Genomic DNA, 14876 nt, shown 5'->3' on the forward strand with positions numbered 1-14876 from the left:
TGGGTCTCAGGAGGTTAAGCAATTTATCACTATTTATTATAATATTATCTTCTGTTTTTTCCATTTTATCAGTATAAATCTGATATTTCCCTGCATTTAATTCACTGATCATGTAAATGTTCATAAAAGCTCAGATTAAAGTTAGGTGTTATTATCACAAAAAAAGTGAAAACTGCAGAAAAAGTGACTTCTTCAGTAAAATATATCATTAACTGAACGTAAACCAACCATTTCCATCCACTGTCACTGATTCAACTCCATGGGTTTTACTGATGAATCAATATTGTAGAAGATGACAGTGTTTCCACATTCACTACAGAGCTTCTGAAATGAGTCATATCTGTTAACCATGAAAAGATGACAAACTGCATTTTACACTAATTATTTACTTGGATTAATAGGATTAGTGGATCAACAGGTATTAAACAGTTTAGATCAGTAGATGCTTTTGGTTGGTGATGGATGTTTGGGTCTTTATGGGTTCATATGGTAACAGTTACAAGTAAAAATAAAGTCTGTCCTAGACACCAACTGACTTATTAGACTTATGTTACCATGGTAACAACTGGTTAAGCTGAGGACTGAAAGGGGTTCCTGTCTCTTCCACTAATCTCTTCACTCATTGCTATTGTCAAACATCTTCCGTTAATAAGTGAAACCTAGAGGAATCATTTGGACTCAAAGCTCTAGAGTTTCACTTCGTTGCTTCAATGCTCTTTGGTTTGTTTGATATCATCCAGGGCTGGGCAATAAAATAATAATCACAGTTTACACCTTTCTTTCAAGTTTATTTCATTAATGTTGTCACCTAAAACAGTTACGGAACATTTGTGCTTTTTGACTTATTTTTACTCATGCATATTCTGATGTGTGATACAGTTGTTTTGGCTGTTCTACCTGTAGATTTATATTCTAACGTTTGTCATGTTTGGTGCATTGGTATGAAAAAATACAAATAACTGTTTGTAATCACTTAGGACCAAAAGTCACTTTGTGAACTGGAAAGAAGGATTCAACATTACAATTATATGAAATATGTTTACACTGGTCTACAATTTTATTTATTTATTTTTTTAGAAATCATCTGCCTCAGAGATTAAATGTGCTACGTCTTACAAACTTTAATAAGACAAACTGGAAAACAAAAGTGCTGGTTAGCTGATGTTTTCTATGTATCTGATAAAGTATTATTATACATTGGTTTTTTTACATTTATATAATAGATGCATTGCAATGTGCAGACAGTGTTTGGAAATAGATCTGGTTGCTCTGAGACAAACATTCCTTTCGAGTAGAATCGACACAATAATTCTCAGAATTTCACCCAAGGCTGTAACTTAGAAACTACAGCTAAACTTTTTTTTTTTTTTTTTTTTTTTTTTACAGTATCCACTTTTTAAAAAAAATATCCGAATTGGTAAAGTTTCACTACTTTTTTACTACAGGCATTTTACTTGTAGATCAGTGGTATCATGTTTTAACATTTAGCCATTTCACCTGGACCTAATATTATTAAATGAGACAAAGAGTGAAGGCTTCATCTTAATGATCACCCGTTCTCTCATGTGTTTGTACGGCTTTTGTATTATTCTTTTCTAAAATTGTAATGCTTTAAATATAATTGACAGGTTATTTGTACCAATACTTTACTCATACTTTTCAGTCATGTGTCAGCAATTTGACTTTTAAATACTTACTGGAGTTTTTATTTACTCTGTTGGTTTAATATAAATGCTAGATTTAATTTAGATTTACAATTTTATGATTCAAAACATGATTCAGTTGTGTCTACAATCATAAGTGCCAGTCTGTTCATGTGTTAAATAACATCTTGCACAATGTGTTGTGGCTGCGCTAATGTGACTTTAACTTGATACCTTCCACTGCGTAAACAGACATGAAGAGTGTATCCTGTCCATCACTGTGACACACACCATTTTAACACAACAGTGCTTTCAGCTTATGTGTAAACATCCTGACATCACTATGTACAAATGAGACATCAGAGAAAACCTGACAGTCATTATCAGGATGAAATTGGCAGAAAAGCTCATGGAATAGTTTAATGACCATGAACGATTTATATGACTCATATGGTATGACCTTCAGTCATCATATATCACCCTAACTGATCACATGGGATATTTAGGACTAACATATTAGACAGCGCTCTCTTAACACCATCAAAATGACAAAGGAATGAAAAGAGTGTTATGGTACACTGAAGCAGGTCTGTCAGCACGTTCCACCTTGGAAACACTACTGACATTAGATTTCCACTAATCTCTCAGGCATAATAATCAGTGCTCAGGTCACACATAGAACATCTGGATGGACATCTTACTTTTTTTTTTTTGCTCAGCCTAATGCTATTGTGATGAATTTACATTTTAACCTGATAGCTGTTTTAAATGAAAATCTCACGTACTGCAAAACTCAAGGATTCATTCTCCGGGTCCATTAACGTCTACCCAGTTTCATAAGGAGACAGCTATTCAACATTAGACATACTTCCATAACTCTAAAACGACAAGACCGGTGCAGGTGAAACTATTATTCTAAAATATGTCAAACCGAAATGTTTTTCCCACAATAGGACAAAGCATCTTTTGTCAAATATTTGATTTCAATCAGGTAAACTGTATATTCTAATATTAATCTTGCATCTCTCAACTTACTAGACAACATACTATGACAGTCAACATATTGTGAAAGACATGATTTGCTGTTATTAAATACATTAAGTTATTTGCTATCAGTGTCAGAGTTATCTGTCACTGGTGACTTTAAATCTAAAATGTTTGTGTTAAAGTGTAAAAGGCTCATTTTAACCCAACAGAAAAAAGAAAATCAAACCAAAAACCAAAACATAAAGTGTTATTTCACTCATGTCCTGTTCAGCTTATTGTATTTTAAGAATACAATATCCTAAAGTAAATGTACAAAAACACTGACACCAACATCTTACAAAGAAATTGTTTAATGTTAAATACAAATATAAAAAACAAATAAAGAAATGATCTGTTTCTACCGGCTACTTATTTACAATTTTAAATTCATCTGCCACTCTTTCAGTGAGTCCAAAAAAGCTGGCTGCGCTGCCCCCTGTTGGTCATTCTGCTTCCACTCTGGCCTTCACAGAAGTCTTCCTCACTTATTGACGTCAGTCGTCAATGGTTGGAAGCCAGAACGCCTGAAAGTTGACAAACAAAACTTTCCGTGTTAACATCAGGTTAAAAACAGTGCCTGTCTTTTTGTGTCAAGATGAATCGATTTGACTTATTTTCTGTTTAACTTGTTTGTTTTTGCAAGAACCAAATGAACTAAATCAAACATCAACTCATCTGAAGTCACATATTTGATGAGCTGGAATCATCCTTAACCTGCTTTGTCTGTAACATTAAGAAAACGGCGCATAATTTTGTAACACCACATTATAATCAGAACTCCCTTGAACTAAACTCCCCTTAAAAACAAAACACTGACTCACCATGTTGGAGCAGGCACTTGCAAATGTCATGAACTTGGGGTTGAATTGCAGACAGGTGATTGGCCCTGTGTGCTTTCCATCTAATAAAGCCACCTTCATGCCACTCTCTGCATTCCACACATGGATCTTTCCATCCTCAGAGCCTGAAAGAACAAAGACACAATGAGAATAGCTCATGTGTGAGCAGTGCCGATGCAATCCAACACATTCTCAATTTTTCATTGCATTTGACCTCTTACATCAGGTACAAATGCTATTTGCTATGTCTTCTGCTCTAGTATTACACTCAACACTGAGGTAAAAACAACAGACAGGGTAAATTTTACTCACCAATCATAACAAACTGAGAGTCAGGGGTGAATGACGCCTCCAGTGTTACCCCTTTATTGTTGTTGTAGCCCTGAGGGTGAATAGTACATCCATCAATAATTCATTTAAGTTTATTAGTAGCAACGCTGGCAACAGTAAACAATGACACAGAAAAACAGCAGACTGTTTTGGCAACATTGACATAAGTAAACCCTGTTTATTTGAAATTCCTGAACATATGGTTTTTATCCTGTTGCAATAGTTCACACTGACGGATTTTTCAGACTGTAACTGTATTTGGTTTTGACATAATAAATGCTTCCACTGACTGTAAACAAGTATGAGTTATCTCTTACCCCAAAGGAATGTAGCACAGCGCCCTTGAAAGCATCTAAGATCCGAAGGGCTCCACCATTTGTAGACAGAAGAATGAGTTTTCCATCATTGCTAAACTTGAGACCTGTCCATTCACATGTCCGGTCATACTGCAGTTTGAAGGTTGCAAATGGACCCTAATAAAGAAAAGTGTTGTGAAAAAAATCACAAAATCAAACATACTTCATTTTCTTGGTAAAATATCCATGATATTCCAACTTGTATACACCATTTTAGCACTTACCTTATCAAAAGATCGAAGATCATAAAGCTTTACCATCTCTGAATTAATTCCAGCTGCAAAAATGAGACCCTCAGGATCAAATGAGCAGACTGGTTTCCCCTGAAGGTGCATCAGACCCTAAAATTGACAGCTTATTATCAGTGGTAACCCAGTATCAATGCATCATCTGGGACATCACAAATGTCTCCCACATCTACGGATGTTTTAACAAATAACAAGAAAAGTGACACTTACCTGACAGTTGGGGGACCGTAGATCCCATAGTCTTATAGTTTTATCTAATGAGCCAGAAATAAATGTGTCATCTACTGGAGACATGGAGAGAGATGTAACCCTAGATATGAAAAACAAGGAAATATTAAAAACAGCAAATCAAATTAACATGTTAAACAAAAAGTGCTGACCACGAAAAAAATATTCCTCACCTTTTGTTGTGCCCAGGAAAGTAGCGGATGTATTTGTTATCATGTAGGGACAGGTATCGGATAGTATCTTCAAGAATGACAACACACTATTAGTGAAGTGAAGTTACCAAACCATGAATCATAAGCAGAATAAACAAATTTGTTAGAGGCAATATTTTACGCTGAGTGTACTCAACCGTGGGCAAGGCAGTCACTTGTACAGTTAGCTCCTGTATGGGGCAGAATCACAGACCCTCAAACTGTACAAACAACTACCTCAGACCAAAGTGAGTAATGTTTCCTTCACCGTCGAGCCACAGACCAAAGCGGCAGGAACATCACATACACAATGACCACTGGGAAATGTCCCACTAGTTAAACACAAACTAAGACTGCACAATCTTTTCTTATTATACTTTTGTGACAAAATTAAATCTTCTAATACTTTTCCAATAACACAATGAAGAAAAAGAATCAAAAACAATCAATGCTCATGAACTGCTTTTCAATCCATCATACTTGCCAAAAGCTGCACTAAGCAATATCTTGGACACACACAATAAAGTCACAGTGAAACAGGCTGTAGTACTGAAATTACCCTGGAAAAGAACATAAATCTATCACTTTATGCAGTTTTTGGGTACTTTGATTAAAACCTGTCAGCCAGTAACTTGTTTGATTCTTTCTGTGAACAGTTCTACTGCCAAAAGAAACCTCATGTCTGATCATAAAATCTGAGATAAACTACAGTTACTGAACATTGGACTGTACAGTATATCCCGCAGCTGACAACAAGGACTTCTGCGAGATGTGGGTTTCTTTTCTCTGCCAAAGATGAGTGGTAATATAAACATTAGTTTGACATTTCTTCTGTATTTTAATTTTTGTACTAATTAGACATCACTTATAATGCAGCTTCAAAATATTTAAGGACTAAACCTCAAAGCTAAACAAGATAATTACTAGATGTGACATAGAACAGATTGTATTTGATTATTCAATATTATGAAATCATGACATTTAAACAATATTACACAAACAAAAATTCTATCCTACTTTGTTAACAGACAAAAATGATTGAATAGTTATGCATCAACATACCATCAATCTTGTTGGAACTGTAGACCACCGTGTTTGCAGCATGTGTGTACCTGATCAGATCCACTCCATACTTTTTACTATAGAGTGTCCTCTTAGGTCTGTCACGAATGAGATAGAACAGGGAGAAATGCAGAGAATAAGCCAATAAAACCAAAAAATATTGCGAATAAAATTAGAATTACCATGATTAAGGCTACAAAATCACTTTTACTTAGGTACGACTGGTACTATCAATACACAGAACACGAATAAGACGCATTAATACTATATGCATACATGTATATATATACTATTCGCTCCGTTTCACACAACCGCTGCACAGTGCAAACGCACTGCAGCAGGCCTCGCTAACTAGCATAGCAAGTAGCTAACGTCAAAAACAATAGAGTAAAAATGACAGAAACAGCTCTTACTTTCCCTCTTGGCAGTCGTACAGGACTAAGGAATCGTCGTCGCTACTGGAAATAATTGTTTCACCGTTTGAACTGAAATCAAAACAATTAATTTTGTCTGAGTTTTCTCGAAAAACCTTAGCAACCCTGAAACTCCGCAGCACATTGTCCGTTAGCTTCATGATGGCTTCTGTCTGTATCTGAGAGCAGATACACTTTCAGTAGGCTTATAAATTTCAGTTACAGTGTTATCTGTTGTTTTATGAACTACAGTAGAACTAAATGTTATTTTAAACCAAGTATCAATGAAAGAAGCGACGAAAAGTCCGCCTGTTAATACTTCAGCTCTACGGTAGTGAGGAGGAGGGAGAAGTACCGCCTTCCTCACACTGCTGGTAACGCGCATATTCATCACCTGTAACGCGCATAGGTTCGAAATCACGCGATATGATGTCATTATCGCGATGTTAGCCGTTTGTTTACGGAGGTAACACGCAGCTTTATTTAACAAACTGAATCAAAACAGAAGGGTGATGTTTTTTCTCAAATACAACACTTAATACGATCAAAAACGAGACTATGGGAGGATAAAACGTTTCTGTCGCTGATAATTCACTGTCCTGGTCTGACCGTTAGCCTGACACCTCACTCTGGTTAAATTTGACATTTTGAAACTGCTATTCGAGCCCAGCACTTTCTGTGAAGTTTGTTTGTCTAGGTTCTGCTAGTTTCTACGTTTTGTTTCAGGCACCAAAATGAATGGAGGAGAGAGAGAGAAGAACATTACACCAAGAGTTTTAACCTCACAGAAAAGAAAGTCTGAGGTATGAACCAATATTTCCTTAATAAATGTGTTATTTATGTAACATCAGCGTGGAGAAATATGACGCACTTGTCTAGCTTTAATTCTTAGTGTAAACATAGACTAGTTACAACATTAAAATCGAAATAATACTCCCATACTAAATGCTCTCAGAGGCAAGTTACTAGTCGTTACATTTCACAGTTCACGTTATATTTTTAATTTTCAGCCACATATATCCAGATATATTAAAGTGTTGGACACTGCCAGGGTCCAATTTACTGCACAACGAACAGCCTACTTTGTAGATACAATATATTTAGATGCTGAACTTGTCTGAGTATGTGATCTATATATGATCTTCCATCTTCCATCTTTGGACATACCAACGTGAAATTCTGACTCATTTAATGTCACTTCTGGATCAGGAGGACAGACTTGTAACCTGAGACAACCTATACTTGTTTACTGTAGGAAATTATCTTTTTGTCTTTGCTATTAATTCATGTTAATAGATATAGTAATCAGTCTTTATAAAAAATGTTTGTGTTGTTGATCTTTGCTGAAGGGATAGTTCCTCACATATAAATTGTACTGGTGTCAGCCCCTTGTGGATATAGTCCTTTGGCCAGTTCAGGTCAATCATTACACATAGGGTACACAACTCCACTGAGTCACTGGTCAGATTTTTGCTGTGCTACCTAACTTCTGAGCTGAGGCACACATACTCGACTGATTATCTGTCTGGTAGCAGGAGTCCTTAGGTTTCATAATCCTTTTGCAATCTTCACAGGTAGGTAGCCTCAAGGCTTGAAAAACAACTGTTTTACACAGGTATGACTTACTGCATAGGATGATTAAAACAGTTATTGTTATGGTAGTAAAACTTTGTGGATCTCAAAACTACATTAACGTAGTACTGAATATAGCATAAATGACACTGCACTTTTTAACTAGGGAACAATTAGAAAAAGTAATGATCATAAAAAGTTTTTTTCTTATATATAAGTCGGACCTCTTGTGTCTCATATTGTTATGATGTAGAATAAATTGTGGATAAAAGGTTTGTTGAAGGCCAACAAGAGATTAGAGCACATGTATACTGCCTTTTTGAGGATGTTCTGTGTATTGTATTATACAACATACATTGCTTTTTCAGCAATACATGTAGTGTAATACTAGTTCCATCTGCCAAAACCTGATGACTTAAAAGTCCTTTCTGGATAATTATAAAGGTTAGGTCTGACAGTCTTGAATAATTGGATTTATGATTAACCCTCTGATGTTCCAGCTTTCACTTGGGAATTTGAAGTAGCCTTCAACGAAAAATATTTGGCAAATTTGGAAAGGCTAATTGCATAACTTGCATATCTTGATGTGGTCACATTCTTTACATGCAGGTTTGGTGAATGGAGTGAATATATGATAATTGTATTAATTTCACCCTCTTTCAGACAACTCTTGCTCCAACGTACTTAACTGTCCATGGCACGTGTTCTCTCCTTATGTCGGCCTAAACCTTTTCTGGCCCTGGTGGGGAGGAGGACACCCACATTCTACAAAATGTCGTTGGACTCCCGGGCACGTGAAGTGTTTGCAGCTGCAATACAGGCCGTTCAGCCAGATACTGTGGTCCGCCAGAGCATCGAACGCAAAGAGGATATAGTTATTATCGATGGTCGCAAGTTCACACTTAAAAACAACCTGCACTTGGTGGGTTTTGGTAAAGCTGTACTGGGTATGGCTGCTGAGGTAGAGAGGATTTTGGGGGACCATTTAGTGAAAGGAGTCATAAGTGTACCAAATGGAATTCAGCAGACATTACAGAAGCATGGAAAAAAGTAAGTAAAAGCCACCAGACACAGTAGTGGAATATAACTAAGTCCATTTTATTTACTTGCACTTTATTTGAGTTTTTCCATTTTATACAGATGTACACTTTTACACCACCTTGTGTCAGAGGCAAATATTATACTTTATTCACTTTATTCTTCACTACTTTTTTTTTTTAAATTTAGTTAATTTAACAATCATCACATAAAGGATCGTGTAGGGCTGCAGATTACACCACCCAACAGTGTACACTGTACAGTAATTAAAATGAGCCCCACCTTTTCCATCTTATTTAGCTATTAAAGATGAACACATTAATACACTGGGAATTGTAATCTGACTATATAGTGTAGGTAATATTTTTAAAGGGACCACTCTGTACATTTAATTTTGCTGCTTTGAACACATTGTGATGCTAATCACTTACTAATTAGCTTAAGAAGGTTTTGAATGAAGGACTTTTACTTGTAACAGAGTAATTTACACTGTGGTGTTGCTTTTACTTGTGTAAGAACATAAGCATAAAATGAGATAATGTCTCACTTCCACTGCAGTCATCTATTGTTAAAGGAGGACAGTCGCATTGAAGTAATCGAAGGAGCCAAACACAACTTGCCTGATGCTGATGCCCAGAAAGCAGCTGAAAGGATCAAGCAATTAGCCAGTGAACTGACAGAGAAAGACTTGCTACTTGTTCTCATTTCAGGTAACATTGTCATCTCTAATCTGACTTTTTCCTCATTAGAAAATCATACGTTAGTATTGTAGCAGATATACAGTCATATCTGCTACTCAGTGTTGTGCAAAAATCTTGAAGGCTCAAAATCTGTGAGGTGTCAACTTCCCATTGCTTAAAGAATATCTTTGAAATGATGATTTTTAATTGCCTCAAGTGTGTGGATGCTTGTTTTCATTAAGTTGGATCATTTATTGCCCCAGCACCACAATCTGATAGTGTGATCAGTCTGATACTAGGCAATGTTTTATCTGTCTATGTGAGAAAAACATAAAACTTTAACACCACATGGTTAATTTTCATCTAGGAGGGGGTTCTGCGCTATTACCTGCACCTGTCCCTCCCATCTCTTTGCATGAGAAGCTGGATGTTACCCGCAGACTTGCTGCTGCTGGTGCCACTATACAGGAGCTGAACACTGTACGCCGTGCCCTTTCTTTGTTAAAGGGTGGAGGGCTTGCACATTTTGGTCACCCAGCCCAGGTAACATTCCACTGTTTAACTAGATATTTATTGTTGAGACAGATGTGTTGTTTTACTGTTGTTTGAATTTCATCCATTGAATTTTTTCCATTTATCTTATTCTCTATTCCGGCTTTACAGGTGGTTGGACTTATATTATCTGATGTGATTGGGGATCCACTAGATTTGATAGCCAGTGGGCCCACAGTATGCAGTGAAGTGTGGCCTGAGGAAGTTGTGTCCATCCTTCAGCGTTACAGCATGTTTAATTCTCTACCAGCCTCTGTGAAAGAAGTCCTTGGGAGACCAAGTCCTAGGTGGGAAAAGAAAAGTGAAGAATCAAACACAGGAGGAAATGTTTTCAATGCTGTGATTGGCTCCAACACTGTTGCCCTTAAATATGCAAGTCGGCGAGCTCGTGAGTTAGGTTTGCGGCCTGTTATACTTTCCCCAGGAGTGTGTGGAGATGTGAAGTTGGTTTCGCGTCTTTACAGCCTCCTGGCCCGTTTTGGTTGCTCTCGAAAGGAGCCTCCTCCTGAAATAGCTGCTGAGATGTTGAGGCTGGGACCAGATGTTGGAGTTGAGACCTGGGACCTGTGCCGAACAATGCAAGTATTGGAAGAGGGGCGAGCAGAAGGATGGGGGGCTACGTGTCTTTTAGCCGGAGGTGAACCCACTGTGGAGTTAACAGGCAAAGGTCGAGGTGGACGAAACCAGGAGCTAGCTCTGCGAGTGGGTGTTGAGTTAAGAAACCTAGAGCATCCACCCAAAGGTCCTGTGTTTCTGAGTGGTGGGACTGATGGTCAGGATGGACCCACTGAGGCAGCAGGGGCTGTCACTGATGGGGGGTTATGGGATGAAGCTCAAGCCCAGGAGCTGGACATCAGCAACTTCCTTATCAACAATGATTCTTACACTTTCTTCTCAAGTCTTTCTGCTGGGCAGCGCTTACTTGTTCCTGGCTTAACTTGTACTAATGTGATGGATGTGCACATTCTGCTTATTCCACCAGTTCCCATTAACATAGACAGACTGCTGTAAACCAAACTGCAGTTAAACATGTTTGGGTTGAATGTCCATTTTGACCCACTTTGCCAAGTAAAATTAAAATGATCTAAATCCCAAGGATCTGGATAATACTGTACTTTGTCTTCCATTTCATTTAACATTCATTTTTGTAATATTTTCTGTAACACTATGCTAACATTTGGACCCATGCGTGACCCATGACATTATTGTATGTTTCCCACATTAGCTTTGCCATCAGTATTAATGCTTTCAGGAGGGAACAAAAGGCTAAACCTCTGCCAAAGCCATGGTGGTCTTGCTGCAGTTTCTGTTTACAGCCCACTACTATGAAATACAAATTAACTTGAAAAAAAAAAGAACTATGATATTCAACCTGTGCATTAATGTAATTTTCCAGCTGTGTAATTTATTTCTTTCAAACGTGTGTTCTCTGATATTTGGTTTTGATTTTGTGAAATTAGTTAAGTGGACAGAAACTGTACAATAATCAGGTGTATAAAACACACCACAGTATACTTATTAAATGAACTGAATGATACATTGTCCTTATTTTGTTTAATGAGAGACAACTTCACATAAAATTATAAAAATAATCAAGTTTATTTGCTGTACTCCAGCTTAAGCCGATCTGACACTGCACTGCAACCTGCTCAAGCTCTGCTGAATAACATGGGGGGTGGATTACTAAACACAATATATTGCAGAAAATTCTGAATTGCCATATTCACTCCAGACCACATTGTAGTTTAATAACTTTAGAGTTAATTTTGCATTCATACTGTTCTTGTCAGACAAGAAGTGTGCCACAAAAATCATGTCACATCTAGATTTCATCAAATATTACTCATGAATCTGTCTCTCGATAGTGAGCATCACTTATGAAACAGTAGATATTAAGGATATGCTGTCCATGACAAGGGATGTCTCATTATACCCAAACTCATTACATATAGCTATTGTTCACCTGACTTCAGGCAGGCATACCATGAAAACCCTTCTGCTGACAACCGTTCAATGAGGTCTGGAGGGTCATGGCATGAGCATTAATGACCAAACATTCAAATCAAGTGCAATAATATTACTCACAGTCTCAGATTAAAAACTGTTTGCCAAAACCCTGCTTATACCCCCAACTCTCAATTCCAAACCTATCTGCCTTTCGCATACCATCACTGTAGTTAATTAAAAGATATGGAAAACATCTTTTCATTTATCCATAGAGTAAGGATAAGGCATCGTCCACCTAACAAAGTGTGGAATGTGCACAGTATGGTTCTCCTCAGTGACCAATGCTGACAACCTGTAAACACCTCACAGATGTCAGTGGATAACAGTGTGACATTGGTAGTACTGGGCATTCTCCAGAAGATGAATCAGTCTTGGGTGCAGTGATGATGATGCTTTTCAGACAACTGGAAACTGAAGGCGTCATGATAAACAGTTTGGCTCTCATTTGGATAAAGTCTAAAAAATCATGTCCTGTCAATCCCGGTGAGCCTTCGGATTGTCTCCTGCCGTGCTTTCCCTGCAAGCATGAAATTTCAATTAATGTGCATATACTTTTCAAAAGAGACTAGTCATGCTGCACGCATTACATAAGAAATCATCACAAACAGATCACCCCTCCATCACCTGTTTACTACTAGACGCAGTTTGTAATTCAAGGCTCCATTAGCACAACATCACAAATATAGCTAACGGTGATTTAACTACTCTTTTACTGTTTATTGTACCTGACAGCATGAGGAGGGTGGGCTACCTGTTTGAAGTGACATGGCTGCTCGGACACCTACCATCCACTCAGGTGAGGAGCAGTATCTGGTGTGCCTCCGTTCTGACCCGTTCCTAAGCATAAACACAAACAGTCCACTGTCAGTTACTCCCAAGCTAACGAGGCTAGCGCTAGCTTAGCCAGCAATAAAACGAAAATACCAATGAGTGACTCCTACCTTGTCTATAATACATGTCGTTTACTGTATTCCCGTAGACTTTCCATGCAAAATGAATAGCAATAAGACTAAAAATCAGCCAGCTGAGTAATATTTTGAATATAGAGACTCTCATGTCGTTGGCTAGCCAGTCCTCCACAAATTCGGACAGAAACGACAGACAGCTGTCAGCAATGCGGGACAAAAACTCAAAATCCCAAGCTTCTTCCATGGTTGTTTTTTTTCCAGATAGGATTGCCCTATTTGGTAATCTGTCCTTTAAATTAAAAACCTCAATTTAAAGATTCCGTTTCAGACACCATGTTCTCCATCTCCATCCGCTGTTTGTGTCCAGACGCTTGAGGAATCGGAGGTGACGTAGTTACGTAGCACTAGTGTCCGTTACGCACCAACGATAGTTAATTTACAAAAACAAATAACGCCGAAAGGAAAAGCTTCCTGGAAGAGCATCTTTTGAGATTTAAATTATAATAAATGCTGGACGTTACATTTTCTTTATTGTATTAGCAATAAGATCAAGGAAATGCATATAAATTTTTTCCACAACATATGTCCCTGTATTAACCTATAATAACCTGTATAAAATACGTGTACATTCTGTAAACAAGACTTTAAAACATGTATTCATTTATTTAATTGCGCGCTGACCTGTGGGGATCCATGGGTTCTAGATGTGGTAGATAATAAACTTACCTCTGATACAGTTCATTCTTTTACTTTCTTGGTAAATTCCACTGGCATTTTCAGTTGAATAACCTCTCAGCTGGCATGTCTGTTTCTGCACATGAAATTTGACACCATAGCAACGTGGCCCTATTGTTTATCTGTTGCTAGGTAACCCATTTCAATTCTATGATTCTATGATTCTGGGCAAGCCTGTTGTAAGGTTATTGTATTCCAAAATTACTAATATCTCCCAAAATATTGTTGCTATCAGCTTGCCGTTTTTGCTAGTCTCTTTCTTGACCAAAAATACATAAGTTTACCAAACTGCAGTTGTCAACATCTTTCCGGAGTTTGTGTGATACCCGAGACACAGAGACAGAGTCCACTTCCCTTTTATAATATAGTACTAGTGTGTTGACCTGTGGGGAACCACAGGTTCTAGATCCTCTGATACAGTTCATTCCTTTACTTTCTTGTTAAATTCTGCTGGTGTTTTCAGCTGAGTAACCTCTCAGCTGGCATGTCTGTTTCTGTACATGAAATTTGACACCATGGCAATGTGGCCCTATTGTTTATCTGTTGCTAGGTAACCCACTTCAATGATGATTCTATGATTTTGGGTGATTGTAATGCTATTCTATTGATATATGATTGTATTGTTATGGTTCCTCAACAGAGTGTAGGCTATTTAAAAAAAATAAAAATAAATTAATGTGTACCAACGATAAACATCTGCCTGTGTGAAGTTTGTCACCGATTGCCTTTTTCATTGTAATCAGGTTAGAATGTTTACTTGTGAAATATGTAAATAGAATATCATACCTCCAAGTTTTGGGTTTTGCAGATGCACACAGACTTCAGGTCAGTCACTATATATATATATACACTAGTTAACTGACACAAATTCCAGGTTAATATATGCTCACTGTCAAGGTGAGTTGTTTCCAATAATTCTGTTAATAGTAGCGTAATTTATTAACTGTTGAGATATAATCAAAGATCCTCTACTCTACTGTCTAGTCCTTTTTTTTTTTTTCTTAAGTGAACTTCATTAAGAGCCACAACAATTCAATGAAACATTACT

The 14876-nt window shown here is 37.3% G+C and overlaps 3 protein-coding genes across 5 annotated transcripts; 1 reads left to right on the forward strand and 2 right to left on the reverse strand.

The window, feature by feature from the left end:
* Nucleotides 1–2962: 2962 nt before the first annotated feature.
* On the reverse strand, nucleotides 2963–6706 carry wdr82 (WD repeat domain 82). Its single transcript, XM_030134972.1, has 9 exons — nucleotides 6337–6706; nucleotides 5924–6021; nucleotides 4844–4910; nucleotides 4653–4752; nucleotides 4419–4535; nucleotides 4156–4311; nucleotides 3821–3890; nucleotides 3491–3633; nucleotides 2963–3193 (listed from the first exon to the last, which is right to left on the reverse strand). The coding sequence occupies exons 1-9, from the start codon at nucleotides 6495–6497 to the stop codon at nucleotides 3164–3166; spliced, it is 942 nt and encodes a 313-aa protein (XP_029990832.1). The 5' UTR covers nucleotides 6498–6706; the 3' UTR covers nucleotides 2963–3163.
* A 63-nt stretch (nucleotides 6707–6769) lies between these two features.
* On the forward strand, nucleotides 6770–11533 carry glyctk (glycerate kinase). The gene is made up of 5 exons (XM_030134967.1): nucleotides 6770–7139; nucleotides 8572–8958; nucleotides 9505–9656; nucleotides 9994–10169; nucleotides 10290–11533. Exons 2-5 carry the CDS (start codon nucleotides 8603–8605, stop codon nucleotides 11187–11189), a joined length of 1584 nt encoding a protein of 527 aa, XP_029990827.1. The 5' UTR covers nucleotides 6770–7139; nucleotides 8572–8602; the 3' UTR covers nucleotides 11190–11533.
* Nucleotides 11534–11757: 224 nt separating this feature from the next.
* Nucleotides 11758–13487, reverse strand: tcta (T cell leukemia translocation altered). Of its 3 annotated transcripts, none has more exons than XR_003935477.1 (3): nucleotides 13127–13487; nucleotides 12911–13022; nucleotides 11758–12702 (listed from the first exon to the last, which is right to left on the reverse strand). XR_003935477.1 is itself a non-coding variant. In XM_030134976.1 (3 exons), the coding sequence occupies exons 1-2, from the start codon at nucleotides 13335–13337 to the stop codon at nucleotides 12967–12969; spliced, it is 267 nt and encodes an 88-aa protein (XP_029990836.1). In that variant the 5' UTR covers nucleotides 13338–13487; the 3' UTR covers nucleotides 11758–12702; nucleotides 12937–12966. The 3 variants fall into 3 exon arrangements, 2 of the variants coding, with proteins under 2 accessions (XP_029990836.1, XP_029990834.1); XM_030134976.1 differs by having other exon boundaries at nucleotides 12937–13022; XM_030134974.1 differs by having other exon boundaries at nucleotides 12971–13022; nucleotides 13127–13486.
* Between the last annotated feature and the right edge of the window lie 1389 nt (nucleotides 13488–14876).

This window comes from Sphaeramia orbicularis, chromosome 5, assembly GCF_902148855.1.
Source record: "Sphaeramia orbicularis chromosome 5, fSphaOr1.1, whole genome shotgun sequence".
In the NCBI taxonomy this organism is placed as follows: domain Eukaryota; kingdom Metazoa; phylum Chordata; class Actinopteri; order Kurtiformes; family Apogonidae; genus Sphaeramia; species Sphaeramia orbicularis.

What these genes read in the sequence shown, in the direction of transcription:
- wdr82 (XM_030134972.1), bottom strand. Translation starts at nt 6,497, where the DNA reads ATGAAGCTAACGGACAATGTGCTGCGGAGTTTCAGGGTTGCTAAGGTT. An exon ending in CAGTTCCAACAAGATTGATG is followed by an intron (nt 4,911 to 5,923) that starts GTATGTTGATGC and finishes TCATTCTTGAAG; the next exon opens with ATACTATCCGATACCTGTCC. An exon ending in CTCTCAGTTTGTTATGATTG is followed by an intron (nt 3,634 to 3,820) that starts GTGAGTAAAATT and finishes TTGTTCTTTCAG; the next exon opens with GCTCTGAGGATGGAAAGATC.
- glyctk (XM_030134967.1), top strand. Translation starts at nt 8,603, where the DNA reads ATGGCACGTGTTCTCTCCTTATGTCGGCCTAAACCTTTTCTGGCCCTG. An exon ending in TTACAGAAGCATGGAAAAAA is followed by an intron (nt 8,959 to 9,504) that starts GTAAGTAAAAGC and finishes CTTCCACTGCAG; the next exon opens with TCATCTATTGTTAAAGGAGG. An exon ending in ATTTTGGTCACCCAGCCCAG is followed by an intron (nt 10,170 to 10,289) that starts GTAACATTCCAC and finishes CCGGCTTTACAG; the next exon opens with GTGGTTGGACTTATATTATC.
- tcta (XM_030134974.1), bottom strand. Translation starts at nt 13,337, where the DNA reads ATGGAAGAAGCTTGGGATTTTGAGTTTTTGTCCCGCATTGCTGACAGC. An exon ending in CGACATGTATTATAGACAAG is followed by an intron (nt 13,023 to 13,126) that starts GTAGGAGTCACT and finishes GTTTATGCTTAG; the next exon opens with GAACGGGTCAGAACGGAGGC. An exon ending in GCTCCTCACCTGAGTGGATG is followed by an intron (nt 12,703 to 12,970) that starts GTAGGTGTCCGA and finishes TCATGCTTGCAG; the next exon opens with GGAAAGCACGGCAGGAGACA.